Raw genomic sequence first — 16,724 nt, forward strand, 5'->3', positions numbered from 1 at the left:
GTACAAACATGTGTACAAATACCTCCAAATGTCAAACAGTGGGCTCCAAAAGCAAAATATGGCGTAAAATATCTATTTTTGTACCAATTTTACATTTTTGTAAGCAAGTCTTTGATTAACGGTTTTTTCAATTATCAATACACATTAATTGTGATACCATCAATATCTGTCTGATTTTAACTGAGTGTCTAACTCTATAATTATTTTTTTTTAACCTTTTTTTTTTTGAAATGATAAGATATTTTTTAAGTAAATTCGCAACATATAAAAGTACCAAAATGGAGGAAGATTTATAGCATTATTATATAGTCCGCAGTGTGGAGTATAACAAACAGTAAACAAAATGTTTAAATTGGTCATAACCATTTTGTGTTTGGCCCTAATCGCCGATGCGGCATTCGTACGCATACCTTTGAATAAGCCCAACAAACGTCGCTCTGTTAAGAACATTAACGCGCTGGCGGCTGTACTGCGTCATAAATATAATCCACGAAAAAATGTCACATCCGAAGAATTGCGGAATGCTGACAATGACGCCTACTACGGCGCAATCACCATCGGTACACCACCGCAGCACTTTCAAGTTCTCTTCGATACCGGTTCGTCGAATTTATGGATACCCGGCGCACCATGTGCTGCCAGCGATGAAGCCTGTCTCACACACAACACCTACAATGCGAGCGCGTCCAGCACATATCAATTGAATAATCAAAGTTTCGCCATACAATATGGTAGCGGCAACCTCAGCGGTTACTTAGCAACGGACACTGTTACGATCAGCGGTTTGGCTGTTGCGAACCAAACTTTCGGTGTAGCGACTGCCGAATCGAACGCCAGTTTCATCGCCGCTAACTTCGATGGCATTTTCGGTATGGCTTTTCAACAGATTGCTGTCGATAATGTGGTGCCACCGTTCTACAACCTATACACACAGGGTTTGATCGATACGCCCGTATTCGCTTTTTATTTAGCACGTAATGGCACATCCAGCCGAGGTGGCGAGCTGACACTCGGCGGTGTTGATCCCAAACATTATGTGGGTACGCTCACCTATGTCGATATCTTTTACGAATCCTATTGGCAAATCCAGGTGGATTCGTTCAGCATTGACGATACGTTAGTGTGTCTATATTGTTTCGCAATCGTTGATACGGGCACTAGTTTGTTCGGTGTACCGTCGGACTTATATATCGGCGTACAAAACGCTATTGGCGCTAGGTCCGACACTTTTGGTAATTACCTTGTGCCATGTAATTATACTAGCTATTTGCCCGTACTTTATGTGAATATCAATGGCACATCCTTCAACCTGACAAGTGATGACTACATTGTTCCTGTGGAGAATGACAAAGGCGATATTGTATGCATGTCCGGATTCATAAATTCTGGTGGTCCAGTGTGGGTGTTGGGTGATGTTTTCATCGGCAAGTACTATACGGTCTTCGATATGGAAAAGGATCGTATTGGATTCGCGCCCGCCGCTGTGAATGCTACGGTTTTGAACTAAATTTTGTAATTATACGAAGTTTCGCTTTTCATTTGAATTTAAATAAAAATAAATAAATAAATAATAATTATATTGTTCACATTTAGTTCAGAGTCTACATATTTACTATTTAATTTTTTGTTGGGATTCTTACTTAGAGTAACATAATATATGATTAATCGGAGACATTTACAGTTAAATTATATGACAAATCTTGTAAGGCCTTAGCAGACCTCAAGCATAATTTTTGGTTTGTGCCGAATGCTAGAATTCTTAACCTGTTGCGGGAATCCTATCTTGTTATGTGTCGTCCTTTCAGGCCTCATGAAAGTCCATGTATAGGAGCATATTCTTCTTAACTGTCGTAGACACCGTTTATGCGGTTAGAGTTGCGGTCGAGTTAACAACACCGCGTCAAACGCTCATCCTTCTCGGTGTTTGGGGCCAATTGGTGATACCAAGTACAGCCAGGTCCTTCTCCACCTGATTTTTCCAACGGAGGGGAGATCTTATAGAAACATATTATTGTATTAAATTTTCAAGAATACGTTGAGACTAATACAAACCAAGTCCAAGTTATTGGCATCCCTTAAACGTTCAGTGCGCTCAAGATTTTTGACGACTCCTTTTAATTTTATCATTCAGCATTCAGATGGACTTAAGAGACTCCATCTCTCACGTCTCGATTGCCGACTCGACTATAGTGAGAACGTCAAGAAATTCACAACTGAAGATGGGATGGGATAGGACAACCCTATTAAGAATTTACGCAAGACGATAATATTTTACTACGCAGTATCAGGAACTTAAACATACTAAGTAAGTGCGAAATTATTTTCAAGTATTTGTGATATCTATAGATGCTTAAATGCATTTTGATCATTTTTTTATCAAAACTATTATTCATCATTAATCATTATTTGAAAATATTTAGCGGCTTAAAAATCGTTTGCTGCATTCTCGCCGATAAGACGTTGCGCATATGAGTCTATGTTATAACTATACCCACGCAACATTTTACTCCGAGTATAATAGTTTTGCTCACATCGAAGTAATTGAGCTATCTTGATGAAATATGGTACCGCGAAATCACAGATTATACCTTTTATAGCTCCGATATGTGGAATACATCAGGATCTCTACAGCTAGAACTAATTGTATATCGAAAATAACGGTGGTTTTCTGATGAAATTGAAAGTCATGCAGTTGGGAGATCTCCAGATCGAATATGATATATATTTTGATAAAAGCCAGAGGGGTTCATATTAAAATAGATAGCTCTGATATTTAAGAAGATCTCGGCAGAGTATATAATATACGGTTGCATTCGAATTTAGCACTTCCTTATATTCCGTATATCTTTATGTATATACATGGTTTTCCACAGCTGTTGGTTGATTGTATATATTTACTTATAGATTCTATTATAAGCGATTTAAATACCTAACAATACTATAAAAATCGCATTAATTCTAAGGAACAGAAACCTATAAAGGTATAGTCGCCATATCATTACTGCAATGTGGTCAGTGAAAATGTTAAAGTTGACAGTGTTAGTTCTGTGTTTGGCCTTGGTGGCTGATGCCGCGCTCGTACGCGTACCGTTAAGTAAGCCCAACAAGCGACGCTCAATTAAAAATATTAGCACACATTTGGCCGTGTTGCGCAGCAAATACAATGCGAATTTCATCGCCAGCTCCGAGCAATTGAGCAACTATTTGGATGATCAATATTATGGACCCATCACCATCGGTACACCACCACAAAATTTCCAAGTTCTCTTCGATACCGGTTCGTCGAACTTATGGGTACCCGGTGCACCGTGTGCTCCCTCCGACGAAGCTTGCTTAACACACAACACCTACAATCCGGAGGCCTCAAGCACATATCAGTCCAATGGTCAAACTTTCGGTATAGCATACGGCAGCGGTAGCTTAACGGGTTACTTAGCTGTGGATACTGTCACTGTGAATGGTTTGAGCATTACACAACAAGGTTTTGCGATAGCGACCGCCGAGCCAGGCAATACATTCCTTAACTCGGAATTCGATGGCATTATGGGTATGGGTTATCAAGAGATTGCTGTCGATAATGTGGTGCCACCGTTCTACAATATGTACACACAGGGTTTAATCGATTCGCCCGTGTTTGCATTCTATTTGACACGTAACGGTTCAACCAATCTAGGTGGTGAGCTAACACTCGGTGGCATAGATAGCAATCATTATGTTGGTGAACTCACCTATGTGCCGGTGGTTAACGAAGGTTATTGGCAATTCAATGTGGATTCGGTCATTATTAACGATAACTATATATGCTATGAATGCTCCGCAATTGCCGATACCGGCACCAGTTTGTTGGCTGTGCCGACCGACATCTATGTTAGCGTACAGAATGCTATTGGCGCTCAATTGAGCAATGATCAGCAATATTATGTGGAGTGTATGGATGTGAGCAGCTTGCCCACCATTTCATTTAGCATTGGTGGCACTACCTTTGATCTGAGCAGTTCGGATTATATCGTCGAGGCCGAATCCGAAGATGGTGGTGTACAGTGTATGTCGGCTTTCGAGGATGCCGGCACAAACTTCTGGATTCTTGGTGATGTCTTCATTGGCAAATATTACACAGTCTTCGATCTGGGTAATAATCAAGTCGGTTTTGCTCCAGCAGCAGCAGCAACAGCACCGACTGTAGTGTCGGAGGATCCCAGTCAAACTTGCAGTTGCGTGTGTTAATAAATTGTGATTATTATGGAAACGATATTAACGAAACTTGTTTGTAAAAATGTATTTTACTTTTATTTAATAAAAATAATAATTATTGCAAATTAATATACTGTTTACGACTTCTTAAATATTTTGTTGGTTCTTCGGTTTCCGGAATCAGCTGGTCCGTGAACAACAATCAACAGGTAATCTGCATAAGGTATTTGTGGCCGAACGTCTAAATCGACCTGAGCTTGCTAATAAGAAGTAAGTTCGTCTGTCCTAGGAATTAGTATTCTCCTCGAAATTAGAACTGATGTGGTTTAGACCATGATTTATCGTTCTATATTTAGAGTATAAAAACCGTTCAAATTTTCTGACTCATGTAAGGTATTTGTAGACCGCCATTTGTAAAGCTTATGCTAGGCGTAATTTAAATATGAGGTATATCGACGAATTAATTCTCATTGACTTTGGTATATAAAAAAAATTCGTTAGACAACTAACGATTAGTTACTTGCAGCGAGTGCTTAGTCATAACGAGTTTTAAAGCTATATACTCTACTACTACTTCGTAAAATATATCTAAATGTGGTCACGAAAATTCTTCCATTGAACCAAGCTACATATATATACATATATTATCATTATTCATAATACTGTTAGCCCCTACATATATGGAATCTTTATCGCATGAAAAATGGCATATCATACTTACTTTTCCTTATTAAAAGCCAACCGATTCTCTTCAATTAAATCATACATTGTTTCGCTCTTCGTCCTGTTTCGTCGGGACCTAGTTTGAACGAAGTGAAATATCATTTAAGGTTTGACAGAGTGGTCTCTTCTGTGTGAAGAAACGACGATATGCGCCAATTTTAACTCAACCGAAATAGCTTAGAGGCTCACAGACAGTCTGTTCAGACATCTAAAGACTATAATTTACTGAAGCGCGAAAAGAGATTTACGCGATCTAGCGAATCTAACCTACTGAGACCAGTATGGGGTGTGTAACGAGTAGTATTCAAAATTCCTGTATAAAGCTCTGCCAACACCAGGGATCATATTCTTTCTATTTTAAGAATTAAAGATAGTCCTTCAAAGTACAATATGGCGGCCATAAGATATTGAAAATAAAAGTACTAATATCTTATCTTGACTTTTCATACTACAATTACTTTTACTTTTCAAATAAGGAATTTCATAAGAGATTTGAGAGTGAGCGGGCCACATGAGTAAAACTTTATATATATCGGTGAATAGGTACATATCTATAATTACGCCGATAATTAGTGTGTCATGAGGATTAAAGCTTACGCGTGGTGCATGCCAAGGCGAACAGGCACAATTTTATGGCAGTTAGAGTTATATAAAAGGAAAAGTTCGATTCTTAGAATTCGAGTTCCATATTTGTAACGTCACTATTTGACAGGAGGTATGTATAGGTACTGTGAAAAATATTAATACTTAGTGACACTAACGAGTCATCCCGTTACGTTTCTTGACGTGCGTTTGACAGTAAAATCCGTGACATCATAAACGTAAAAAGAGAAAAGACAGTTTGACAGTTCGTAACGACGTAACGTGTCATAATTGAGTACTACGTGATTTCCATTACGACGCATTCCAGCTGGATTGTGACTCTCGCATGTTATATAGGGTATGGAAATTGATTTACGTTATTATTAATAATTTTTCGGTACTTGTGATAATGATTTCGCTATGATTTAAAGAATACTCAATAGATATATGTATTTCAATAATTATACCTATACATACACAAGTATTGAAACATTTTTTTATCATTTAATGCCACATTGAAGATAGACATATTTGGAGTACGCTTTTCATGACTAACACCACAACATTGATAATAATTAACAATAATTCCGCGTAATTTATTAATAACATAGCGTATTTTCGTTAGTACATGCGTACATAAATATTTACTGCATACGCGATCTGCACCTCAGTCCTAACAGTCAGTCATAATGTTGAAGTCGGTTATAGCAGTTTTGTGTCTAACATTGGTTGCCGCCAATGCCGCGCTCGTACGCATACCGTTGACCAAGCCCAACAAGCCGCGTTCGATTGAAAATCTCAGCACACGTCGGGCCGTGCTGCGCAGCAAATACAATTCGAGTTTCATTGTTACCAACGAACAATTGAGCAACTATTTGGATGATCAATATTATGGACCCATCACTATCGGTACACCACCACAAAATTTTAATGTACTTTTTGATAGCGGCTCTTCGAACTTATGGGTACCTGGAGCACCGTGTAACGCCACCGACCAAGCTTGCTTATCACACAATACGTACAATTCGAGCGCGTCCAGCACCTATGTAGCGAATAATGAAAGTTTTGCTATACAATATGGTACCGGAAATCTAACGGGTTACTTAGCAATGGATACGGTGAATGTTAGCGGTTTGTTTATCACAAATCAAACTTTTGCAATCGCAACCACAGAACCCGGCACTACATTCGTCTATTCCGTGTTTGATGGCATTCTCGGTCTGGCGTATGCGCAGTTATCGGTTGATGGTGTGGTGCCACCATTATACAACATGTACACACAAGGCTTAATTGAGAAGCCCATGTTCGCATTCTATCTGACTAGCAATGGTACCTCCGCTAATGGTGGTGAGCTGACGCTCGGTGGCTTCGATTCCACGCATTATATTGGTATAATCACTTATGCACCCGTTACAACGGAAGGCTATTGGCAAATCAATGTCGAGTCGGTCTTTGCTGGTAATACCCCGATTTGCTACAGTTGTCCTGCGGTTGCTGATTCAGGCACAAGTCTATTAGGTGTGCCGACTACTCTTTACACAATGGTTCAGAGTGCTGTTGGTGCCATATTGAATGCAGATGGTGTGTACGTGTTCGATTGTACCCAAACTTATAACCTGCCAGTAGTTACGTTCAATATCGCTGGCAATAGCTTTACTTTAGATGGTAGTAATTATGTTTACGAAATGCTTGGTAATTATGGCAATATAATGTGTGTGTCGGCTTTCGAGGATGCCGGCACAAACTTTTGGATACTTGGCGATGTCTTCATTATGAAGTACTACACAATCTTCGATATGGAATATAATCGTGTCGGTTTCGCGACGGCTGTCAGTAATTCCACTACGATAGGTGGTGGCGCTATAAATTTGAGCCCTAACCTAGTGGGTCTAATAATACCCGTGCTATTTGCTTTCGGCAGACTGTGGCTAAAAATTGTGTGTTAACACAAAGTCTAAATTATGTAATTCAATCAATTTTACGAAGCTCACTTTTATTTTAATGTGAAAATGATAAATTTACATATTAATTGTAATAAAATAAAGTAAAACAACTTTCGAAGTTGATAAACGGTGACTTCCGAAATAAATCAGTTTTATCAATACATACGTATATCTAGCATAGAAGCGGAGAAGCCCATGACCAAACCGAGGGACCTCTTCAGTGGCTCACTAGAAAGAGAAAATTCACCGAAAAGTTGGGTCAATACAGAAACCAACGCATATTTTAAAGACCTCAAAGCTTCAGTCTAACAAACCCGTTTGGAAATATTGTAGGAGCTAGACTGAATCAGTAACGTCATATATTTTTTTGTATTCTAAAATCGTTAGGCTCTTAACTCTTTAACCCATATTCTTAGGAATACCAGTAAAGTCTGTTCAGTATTGAAATAAATTATTAGTGATAAGCATACCTACATAAGCCCCCTATGTCTGTGTATTTGGCGCTACTGTAATTCCATTATCAACGTTTACTGAGCTTTCAATTCAATTAGATAAAAAAATTATGTTGGAAACACAATAGATAAATTACATAGTTGCAAAGAACCGACTTCGCTAGTATTAATTAAACCAAAGAAATGATTGATGCGCTCGGATAGCTCCCATTATAATGGCATATGGCAAATTGATTCATAATAAATTCTCTAGATTTCTAAAAAATTAAACAGAATAGCGTAAATTTGTAGCATTTTTGACATTCCAAAATTTTTAGGGTAATCTGGGGGCTTTCTTTTTGAAAAAAAAAGAAAATAAAATGTTTACAACGGTAATCACAGACTTTGTTTTTGTCACCACTAGCACTTCACTATCTCTCCAGTGTACTGTAAATCCAAGTCTTCACGGTACAATGGTCTAACGTCCTTCATTGCGATAGTTACATTCGTTAGAGATAAAACTGAAGAGTTATCCAATTCTGAGTCCATCCATAGTTTAAGTAGGCTACTTTTTCGCAGCAGTAAATTCCGATCGACCCCCCTTTTAGTATCGAAAAGGGGGGTATCCTGTCCTCAGACAGGAAGTTGATTCGCTTCGTCATCTTCGAGCCAATTTCGACAATGGGCACTTGAATGGATGTTAAGAGATCTTCTATAACTAAAGAGAGACTTATCCATCTGCTCACAAGATGATCCCTTGACATCTTAGGACTCATCCTGTGTCTGAAGAACATTACAACTGAACCAGTTCTTACTGTTACGCCTGTTGCATCCTGTCCTCACCACCGATGCCAGTTCGATACTAAGTTCATAGCGAGTTGATCAGCCGAAAGCTATTATTTTTTAGCAACTGCTTTAAGTATTTGCATATTTATCGTCTAAACAACACGAGCTAGACGGTGCACAGATAAACATTCATGAATATCTTACTTTTTTTCTAGACTCGCGCTGATATGCAAATGATGGAGGGTTTACTCAAGCATATGTTTATAACCTTGTTTCGATAATATAAAGAATATGTACTTCACAGACTCCGCTTTTCGAAAAGAGCCCGCATTATGGTTAGTAATTTTGGGAAACTATTTTTTAAATATAATGGCATTCATCCAATGTGGTCATGGAGGTGTATACCTCTCTCTTCAGAGATTCTGCTTATTCAGATCGAAGTTTATCTGCATCTTGCAGATTTTTCCTAGAGGGCAGCTCAGACACTCCCAATAGTTATCGGTAATTACAACTTTAATTACCGATAAAACGTCTCATGCGGAAGTAAACCCAAAACCATCAAGAACAAGTGCTTCATGATAGTATAAAAAGATTCTCGCCACTTAATAGCTCATCAGAGTACGATCATCCAAAATCGTGCTAAGTTTTTCTCACTAGCCAAGATGTTGAAGCTCCTAGTTACGGTCGCGTGCTTAGCGTTGGTCGCACAGGCGACCGTCGTGCAGATTCCTTTGAATAAACCAAACCAAAAACGTTACTTGAAGAATGTCGGCGCACAGCTGGCGGTGCTGCGTAGCAAATACAATACCCGTCCACGCGCTACGGACGAGCAGTTGCACAATTATTTGGACGTTTCTTATTATGGCGCTATCACCATTGGTACACCACCGCAAAACTTCCAAATACTCTTCGACACCGGTTCATCGAATTTATGGGTGCCCAAAGGACCATGCTCAGGCGATCCGGCTTGTAATAATCACAACTCATATGATGCCAGTAAATCGAGTACATACCAGGCGAACGGCACAGCCTTCTCCATTCAATACGGTAGTGGCAGTCTCTCTGGCTATTTGGTTGAAGATACCGTAAGCGTTGCTGGTTTAGCTATAACCGGTCAAACATTCGCTGTAGCCACAACGGAACCCGGTACAACTTTCGTTGACGCCGTATTCGATGGTATATTTGGTATGGGTTATCAGGAGATCTCGAATGATAATGTGGTGCCACCATTCTATAATTTGTACAAGCAAGGTTTGGTCGAAAAGCCCGTTTTCAGTTTCTATTTGACACGTGACGGCACTGCTAGCCAGGGTGGTGTCTTAACTTTGGGCGGCATTGATAGTAATCATTATGAAGGTGCGATAACCTATGTTCCTGTCTCAAGTCAAGGCTATTGGCAATTCAACGTGGATACGGTATACATTGGTGGTAGCGAGTTCTCGAGCGGTGATTCGGCTATTGCTGATACCGGTACCAGTCTTGTGGCAGTACCCTACTATTTATATGGATACGTACAGGAACTCATTGGTGCTGAACCCAATTACGACGGACAATACTTTGTTGATTGCTCACAAGTAGCTAGCTTACCAATAGTTTCGTTCACCATTGCTGGCACTACTTTCTCTTTGGAGGGCAGCGACTATATCGTTAAGATGGAGGCTGAGAATGGTGAGCAAGTGTGCATGTCTGCTTTTGAAGATGGTGGTACTTCTTTCTGGATCTTGGGTGATGTTTTCATTGGAAAATATTACACCGTTTTCGATTTGGGCAACAACCAAGTTGGCTTCGCTAAAGCTAAATAAATTTCAAGAAATTTGCAAATAAACGGTTATATATATTTGACTAGCCACTGTTGTTTTTGTAATTGAGCAGTTGTTATGAGTCTTTCGACCTGACCATCTTACCATCCATCTTAAATGGGCAACGATTCCTCAAAGATGGCCATGGCGGACTTAATATCAGGCTATTGGGGATTTACTACAATAGACTGTAATAGAGTGAGCTTCGAAGAGGAAGTAATGTGTTTGAGATCCTCTTGGTCTTTTGGTCGGAAATAACAGCAATATATAGAATTACAAACAATACTTTGAATATTTTTAGTAAGATTTTTATTGTGACGTATTTAATTTTTTAAATTCAGATATTTAATAAAAAATAATAATAAAAAATGTTAACAACGTAGAGGCGAAGACTACTTATCTACAATAAGAAAGCGAAGAATAATAATGGGAACCTCATAAATCAGCCATCGGGGTTGCACTGTCTTCATTGCCATTTGCGGCAATTGGTGACGGAACTGGTGGTGATTTTACCATCATATCTGTGGCGTTGGTAACCATTGCCGCTTGACGCCCACATATATTAAGAACCGGTATATTATTGGGCGAAGGCATAGTTTGTGTGGCAGAATTTTGAGCACCTAAAATGTAGTAATGAGTAAATACACCACAGTGCAATGGAAAATAGTTAATTTCAAATATCACCAAAAATATATAGCCTTGGCAATGCTGCATCGATTGCGACAGCTGTTATTATTTACATTCGGTTACTTACAAGGGGTTGTTGTACCGCCTCCACCGCCGTTAGTAGCACGAGTTGGACGTGTTTTATGGAACATTGCAGCCACAGCAGCAGCTTGTTGTTGTGTCTGATGATAGATTTGTTGCTGCAGCATTTGTGCGTAAACAAGTCTTTCATAAATTCCAGTGGTCGTACCCACAGTGGTACCCTGCGTGGTGGCACCGCTTAGATACTGAGTTTCTTTGAAAAAAGTGTTTAAATATTGTTGTGTGGTAGTGGTGAGCATCGGATTGGAATATAGAATGGTTGGCGAAGTAGCAAGCGCTGCATTGGCTAAACTATTCGAAATGAAATTTGTGGTGGTGGAGGAATGTTGATTGTAGACAAGTGGCGGTGCAGCTGGTGCAGCCGCTACATAAGTAACTTTGTTGCCTAAAAACATGCCATACGCTGTGCTACCAGCAGCCGGACGCACTGAAGCCGGCTGTAGGCCGTTACACATTTGAAAGTAAGCGGCAGTAGCTGCAGATGAAGCGGCCGACGATTGCTTCTGAAAGGAATGCACAATTGAATTTAAACGTCGCATAAATTGTTTGTACATCCACTTACACTGAGATTAGCAAAACCAATGCCGGTTGTTGTCTCCGGTGCCGGTGGTGTGGGATACAAGCCATTACCATAGCCGGAAGCAAATGGTACAGCTTCTGGTGGCGTGGTTGAACCTTTCACGCTCAGCAGTGGCGTAAGATTCTCGGGAAAGTCTAGAAAATCCTTACCATATATGGCATAATTTTGCGCAGCTTGAAAGTATTCCGTTGTACCGTTTGGAGGGTGACCCGCAGTGTCACCGTAAATTGCGCGATTCACTTCCTGTACATATGTGTTGCTGCTTCGCCGACAATTCGATTCTAATTTCGAATTCCAATCATTCTCAACATCCGCGGACTCACATTTACCAGCTGGTAGGTAAGTTTGATGCCAAATTGGATCAGTAAGCTTTTTGGAAGATGGAGCTGTGATTGTGCAGTACAATCAAACGTTACAAAACTAGTGACTTAAAGCAGTGATAATTGTATTACCCAGTTCCTTTGTATTCCAAATGGGAAATTCGTTTTTAATTTTTGTCAATTCTTTGGCAATTGAGCTCTTTGATTTACGTTCTTTTTTATTAAGCCTCAATTGAGAATTACCTGTATGCTCTTCTGTTCGCAGGAAATCCTCATTGACGCTTTCATAAGTTTCTTTCGGATTACCCTGTTCGCTTTTCATATTGTTGCTGTCGTCTTCGTCCTCACTCGTTGCTGAAAAAAAATTAAATTGTTTTTATTTTAGAAATGTACATATGTATATACATTATCACAACGCTGGACAAAGAAATATCGCCGATATTGCTTGGATATGTGTAATATTTGACAAAAATCCAAACACACTTAACGCTTTTAGTGAAATTCTTAATTACAATCTAGAAATTCCAGCATGTCCTCTATGAGCTTTTCTGTTTGTTGAGTCTGCTGTGTTTCCATGCTTTTGCTGGTCTTTTGTTTATCTATTTATTGCGCTTAAGCACAGAATGCGCTCAAACCAAAAATAAAATAACAAAAGAACTGCACCAACAGTAATGTGTGTGTATAACGGTTGCTTTCTTGTCACAGCTGCCCGTTGGGATTCAAATTTCACTGTATTTGACAACAATTTTCTATAATCGATATTTTTTGGCCTGTTTTCTATAAATTTCCGCCTGCGTTGCTTTCCGATCTGTATTCAATAGATTTCTTTAAAATTTAGAATTTTGTTTTCTTTTTCAATAGCTTGTTACGATTTTAGCCAACTTAAACCATTTGCTTAGGTCAAGTTAATTTTTTTTTGAGGTTAATCGCAATGCAATTCTTTACACCCGTCAAGGCATACTGCAGCAGTAATTTGCAGAGGACAAAGTGTTGTGAATTATCTACGTTTTATCATTGCCTACATTTTGGCGCAGTTATTAGGTATATAACTATGTATATTTGTATGCATGGAAAAATGCTCGTTTTATTAAAAAAAAAAAATATTTTTAATTTATCACAAATTATATATTAAGACACATACACATTTTATTTTTTAGACGTACACAAACGCCACATTTTTTAAGTGCTTTTATCGGTGGTAGACACTTCACAAATTGCATAACAAAATCCAGCGCCGGTACCAGCAACTTTGCAAGGTCCTGGAAGTTGAATCCGCGTAGGTGAGCATCTAAAGTATAATGTTGTTGTTATTAGTTTTCAGCAACTACATTTTTATTGCATTTACTTACAGATTATCCGTGTCATCATTGCCGCAGTTACCATGTTCATTCCAACCCCAAGTGTACACCTCACCACTCGTGCTCCGTAAGAGACCATGCTCCGAACCAAAGTGTAAACGCGACTGTGTGATCGAACTCGACAAATCCAATTCCTGTGGCGTGGCTTGATTTTGTGTAATACTACCAATACCCAACTGACCATAGCAATTACGTCCCCAAGTGAGTATTCTATTATCTTTTAATGTCACTGCATTGTGCGTCCAGCCGGTAACTATTTGTTTAATCTCCTCATCGAATTGAAACGAATTCGCTTGCCCAAATTTATTGTCTCCTAAAGCAATAACACGTTTGGCACCATTACCGTATTGCAAGTCGATCACTTTGAGTAAAATATGATTTTGTCCACTTGCAACGTCAATAATACGCAGTTCATTAGGTTCGGAGGCTTGAATTTTTATAACAGGCGCACAATTGAGGGTTGTCGCAGTTATACACAAGTCTGAAGGTGGTTCATCACCTATGCGTAGCCGTCCAAATACATAAACCTTATGATCTGCTGTGAGAATGGCACAATGACGTAGTCCGAAACTTATGCGTTCGGGCGTATCGTTGCGTGGCAATAAAACAGACAGTGGCCGTCTTACTGCATTGAATTCACGTTGACATAAACCCAACTGTTGAAAAGAATTCGAACCCCAAACATATAACTTTTTCGTCACAGTTATGCAGCCTGATATATCCCAACCACAAGCGATACTCTCAACGGGTACATCCTAAATAGAGGAAAATAAAGTTTTAACATCCTATAAGTAGACAAACTTTTCACTTTTAAATACCCCAAAATATTCTCCCGGTATAGTTTGAAACGTATTAAAGCACTCCTCGGTTGAGTTCAAGCCCAACTGACCGCGTCCATTCCAGCCACATGCGTGTATGCGTCCGTTTGTATCGAGCACTAGCACATGACCGCCACCTCCACGTATACGGCGAACACTATTTGGATTAAACGTATACTCGCGTACAAGTTGCGGTGACATGCATAGCTCCGATTCAAAGCCAAGGCTAAGTTGTCCGTGTGAGTTGGCACCCTGTTGACGCAGTAGTTAAAATAACAATTATTAAATGCTAATTAACTTGCTATGCAAATTAATTGCTTACCCACGCGTACACAGACATATTACTCTTTGCACAATCGCCACTAGTTGATATTCCGGCGCACGACAATACTAAATATGTATGTAAAATCCGTCAAGTGCACTAGTCGCTGTAAGAGCCGCCAGTCCTCCTTGCTTGGTTGCCAGTTACCGACTGTTGTCTGAAAATTGCAGTCGCCTACTTTTTAACTTATATCTTGAAACTATGTCCTTTCTTATGCCCACGTATAGTTTTATGACTAATTGCATGTTTTTGGCAAATTAAAAATGCTTTATTGTTGCTTGCACCGATTTTTACTTGAATGCGAAAGGCAGGTTAGCGCAGCTGATAGCGCACAGCTGTTCCGATTGAACACAGGGTGTTTACGAAAAAATAAAATCGGGTTGAATAGCATGCGATATTTTTTGTAGTTGTCAGAAAGTGACATAAAAAATTAGATTTTTGAAAATTAATTACACAAATATTGTAGGTAATAAGAATTGAAAGTGTTTAACAAAAATAAAGGTTTAGTGTTGTGTTTATGTTTCAAAGTTTACATTCTTATGTGTTGTTGTTATATTTGAAGTACTTTAACAAGGAACACTTGAATGTTTAGTTGACTTTATGTGAGTTACTTGAATCCAACGGTCCAGGAATAATTGACGCGGTGAGTGAGTCTTTTATAGTTTTCAGTGAATATATAGCTATTTAAAAATTCAAACTTTTTATATAATATCCATAATTTCAATAATATGTCTTACATCAACACCTCCCACAGCAAGTCCCAGGCGTTATATTCTCATCTTAAGTAAAGCTACTGCTTATGCGGTCTGTATGCCACTTATTGCAATTAGTTTTCTTCCTTTCCGGTTATTTAAACAATTATACTAATCTTAAATATGTACATTTCTAACAAAATTAGTCAATATTAGTTTTATTCAACTAGAAAAGAAAATAAACATGCTGTGTCACAGCACCGTCTCCTATGGGCTACATATCTAAAGTTTGATCTCAATAACTTCTTAAATATTATTAATACATATTTAAGATGTGTATATTGAATGATGAGTTCAAAGGGCTGTACGAGAACTTGTTTCAGAGTTTACCGCTTTTCCACAGTAAAAATGTAATCACATTAATCTCCTAGCAATCACAACTTTATTACTGTTAATCTTAATAATAATTTGAAAATTGTTGCCCCACTTATACAGTTACAGCAAAATATTGACAGCACCCACGACTTAAGCGGAAATGAAAAACAATAATAATCAAAAAGAAAATCACTAAAATTGCTTTCAATCTTTGCCAACGATCTACAATTGCCTGAAATGCACCTGAGACACACAAGTAATAGGCAAAAGTTAAACAATTACAAAAAAGCATGAAATAAAGATTAAAATGCCAAGCAAGTGCATTTAGTACAATGTGAAATAATGCAGGAAAAGTGCAGAGCACGAGTACGAGGAACCTGTCGCAATGTCTGGCTGCCCTCAATGCTGACTATTTAACTTGGATGACTTGAATGCTTCGTTGGTTGCGGAATGCAGCCACCAAATGGCGCACAAAGCTAATGATAATGGAGTTATCTGCCATCGCTTCAACGGTTTGGGGAAAACAACTGTCCGAACTGTCCTAGACTGTCTAACAAATGCGAAGTTAATATCAAAATATTGTTGGTATCAAATCATAGTATTTCGTGAAGTGCACCAGCTAGTAGAATGACCCAAAAAAAGCAACAAAAAAGCGAGTAACGACCAAGTAGTCCGCAAACCAACCGCTGCATAAAATACTTCTGCATAAATATGTGATCTCCAAAAAGTGCTTCTTTTTTAGAGACAATTGACAAAGAGCTTGGTTGATGAGTGAACTTGCAACTGAATAAAATAAGTTCGCAGTAGTGCAAGTGCAGCTTGAATTAGGAAGATAATAACGACTGAAGCGTAGAGAAATCGTGTCAGTATTATTAGTAAACTCATTTCCCATTCGGTATTTATAAAACTGGAGCAGCAATGAGCTCCCAATTTGGAGTTTAAAAACTAGTTAATATTTGGGAATATTAACAAAAAATAACATTTAGGATTATCAGTGAAAGATCTGACAGTCGAAGTTGAAATGATAGTATGTACA

The 16,724-nt window shown here is 38.7% G+C and overlaps 7 protein-coding genes across 9 annotated transcripts in view; 5 read left to right on the plus strand and 2 right to left on the minus strand.

Annotated features, from left to right (window-relative positions):
• Positions 1–282: 282 nt before the first annotated feature.
• On the plus strand, positions 283–1,574 carry LOC114804484 (lysosomal aspartic protease). The gene has a single exon (XM_029043090.2). The coding sequence runs from the start codon at positions 344–346 to the stop codon at positions 1,505–1,507; it is 1,164 nt and encodes a 387-aa protein (XP_028898923.2). The 5' UTR covers positions 283–343; the 3' UTR covers positions 1,508–1,574.
• Positions 1,575–2,960: 1,386 nt separating this feature from the next.
• Positions 2,961–4,320, plus strand: LOC105216557 (lysosomal aspartic protease). The gene has a single exon (XM_011191103.3). It carries the CDS (start codon positions 3,007–3,009, stop codon positions 4,222–4,224), a length of 1,218 nt encoding a protein of 405 aa, XP_011189405.1. The 5' UTR covers positions 2,961–3,006; the 3' UTR covers positions 4,225–4,320.
• Positions 4,321–6,137: 1,817 nt separating this feature from the next.
• On the plus strand, positions 6,138–7,585 carry LOC105216558 (lysosomal aspartic protease-like). Its single transcript, XM_011191104.3, has one exon. The coding sequence runs from the start codon at positions 6,186–6,188 to the stop codon at positions 7,440–7,442; it is 1,257 nt and encodes a 418-aa protein (XP_011189406.2). The 5' UTR covers positions 6,138–6,185; the 3' UTR covers positions 7,443–7,585.
• Positions 7,586–9,249: 1,664 nt separating this feature from the next.
• LOC105216556 (lysosomal aspartic protease-like) lies at positions 9,250–10,501 on the plus strand. The gene has a single exon (XM_011191102.3). The coding sequence runs from the start codon at positions 9,319–9,321 to the stop codon at positions 10,456–10,458; it is 1,140 nt and encodes a 379-aa protein (XP_011189404.2). The 5' UTR covers positions 9,250–9,318; the 3' UTR covers positions 10,459–10,501.
• Positions 10,502–10,753: 252 nt separating this feature from the next.
• On the minus strand, positions 10,754–13,050 carry LOC105216550 (uncharacterized). 3 transcript variants are annotated; one of them, XM_011191097.3, is made up of 5 exons: positions 12,636–13,050; positions 12,256–12,477; positions 11,786–12,189; positions 11,210–11,723; positions 10,754–11,075 (listed from the first exon to the last, which is right to left on the minus strand). In XM_011191097.3, the coding sequence occupies exons 1-5, from the start codon at positions 12,697–12,699 to the stop codon at positions 10,891–10,893; spliced, it is 1,389 nt and encodes a 462-aa protein (XP_011189399.1). In that variant the 5' UTR covers positions 12,700–13,050; the 3' UTR covers positions 10,754–10,890. The 3 variants fall into 3 exon arrangements, with proteins under 3 accessions (XP_011189399.1, XP_011189398.1, XP_054084269.1); XM_011191096.3 differs by having other exon boundaries at positions 11,210–11,726; XM_054228294.1 differs by having other exon boundaries at positions 11,210–11,726; positions 12,529–12,641.
• Positions 13,051–13,181: 131 nt separating this feature from the next.
• On the minus strand, positions 13,182–14,921 carry LOC105216551 (secretion-regulating guanine nucleotide exchange factor). The gene is made up of 4 exons (XM_011191098.3): positions 14,622–14,921; positions 14,300–14,551; positions 13,473–14,236; positions 13,182–13,411 (listed from the first exon to the last, which is right to left on the minus strand). Exons 1-4 carry the CDS (start codon positions 14,637–14,639, stop codon positions 13,303–13,305), a joined length of 1,143 nt encoding a protein of 380 aa, XP_011189400.1. The 5' UTR covers positions 14,640–14,921; the 3' UTR covers positions 13,182–13,302.
• A 70-nt stretch (positions 14,922–14,991) lies between these two features.
• The window catches only part of LOC105216555 (putative odorant-binding protein A5), a 154,191-nt gene continuing 152,458 nt past the window's right edge, over positions 14,992–16,724 (plus strand). The window contains exon 1 of the transcript XR_008470657.1: positions 14,992–15,264. The gene's annotated coding sequence lies outside the window, so the exon portion shown is untranslated. The remainder of the gene's footprint in view (positions 15,265–16,724) is intronic.

Source organism: Zeugodacus cucurbitae, chromosome 3, assembly GCF_028554725.1.
Source record: "Zeugodacus cucurbitae isolate PBARC_wt_2022May chromosome 3, idZeuCucr1.2, whole genome shotgun sequence".
Taxonomy (NCBI): Eukaryota; Metazoa; Arthropoda; class Insecta; order Diptera; family Tephritidae; genus Zeugodacus; species Zeugodacus cucurbitae.

What these genes read in the sequence shown, in the direction of transcription:
- LOC114804484 (XM_029043090.2), top strand. Translation starts at nt 344, where the DNA reads ATGTTTAAATTGGTCATAACCATTTTGTGTTTGGCCCTAATCGCCGAT.
- LOC105216557 (XM_011191103.3), top strand. Translation starts at nt 3,007, where the DNA reads ATGTGGTCAGTGAAAATGTTAAAGTTGACAGTGTTAGTTCTGTGTTTG.
- LOC105216558 (XM_011191104.3), top strand. Translation starts at nt 6,186, where the DNA reads ATGTTGAAGTCGGTTATAGCAGTTTTGTGTCTAACATTGGTTGCCGCC.
- LOC105216556 (XM_011191102.3), top strand. Translation starts at nt 9,319, where the DNA reads ATGTTGAAGCTCCTAGTTACGGTCGCGTGCTTAGCGTTGGTCGCACAG.
- LOC105216550 (XM_011191096.3), bottom strand. Translation starts at nt 12,699, where the DNA reads ATGGAAACACAGCAGACTCAACAAACAGAAAAGCTCATAGAGGACATG. An exon ending in CATGCTGGAATTTCTAGATT is followed by an intron (nt 12,478 to 12,635) that starts GTAATTAAGAAT and finishes ATTTTTTTTCAG; the next exon opens with CAACGAGTGAGGACGAAGAC. An exon ending in AGGCGGTACAACAACCCCTT is followed by an intron (nt 11,076 to 11,209) that starts GTAAGTAACCGA and finishes ACTACATTTTAG; the next exon opens with GTGCTCAAAATTCTGCCACA.
- LOC105216551 (XM_011191098.3), bottom strand. An exon ending in TACCGGGAGAATATTTTGGG is followed by an intron (nt 14,237 to 14,299) that starts GTATTTAAAAGT and finishes TCCTCTATTTAG; the next exon opens with GATGTACCCGTTGAGAGTAT. An exon ending in AATGATGACACGGATAATCT is followed by an intron (nt 13,412 to 13,472) that starts GTAAGTAAATGC and finishes ATTATACTTTAG; the next exon opens with ATGCTCACCTACGCGGATTC.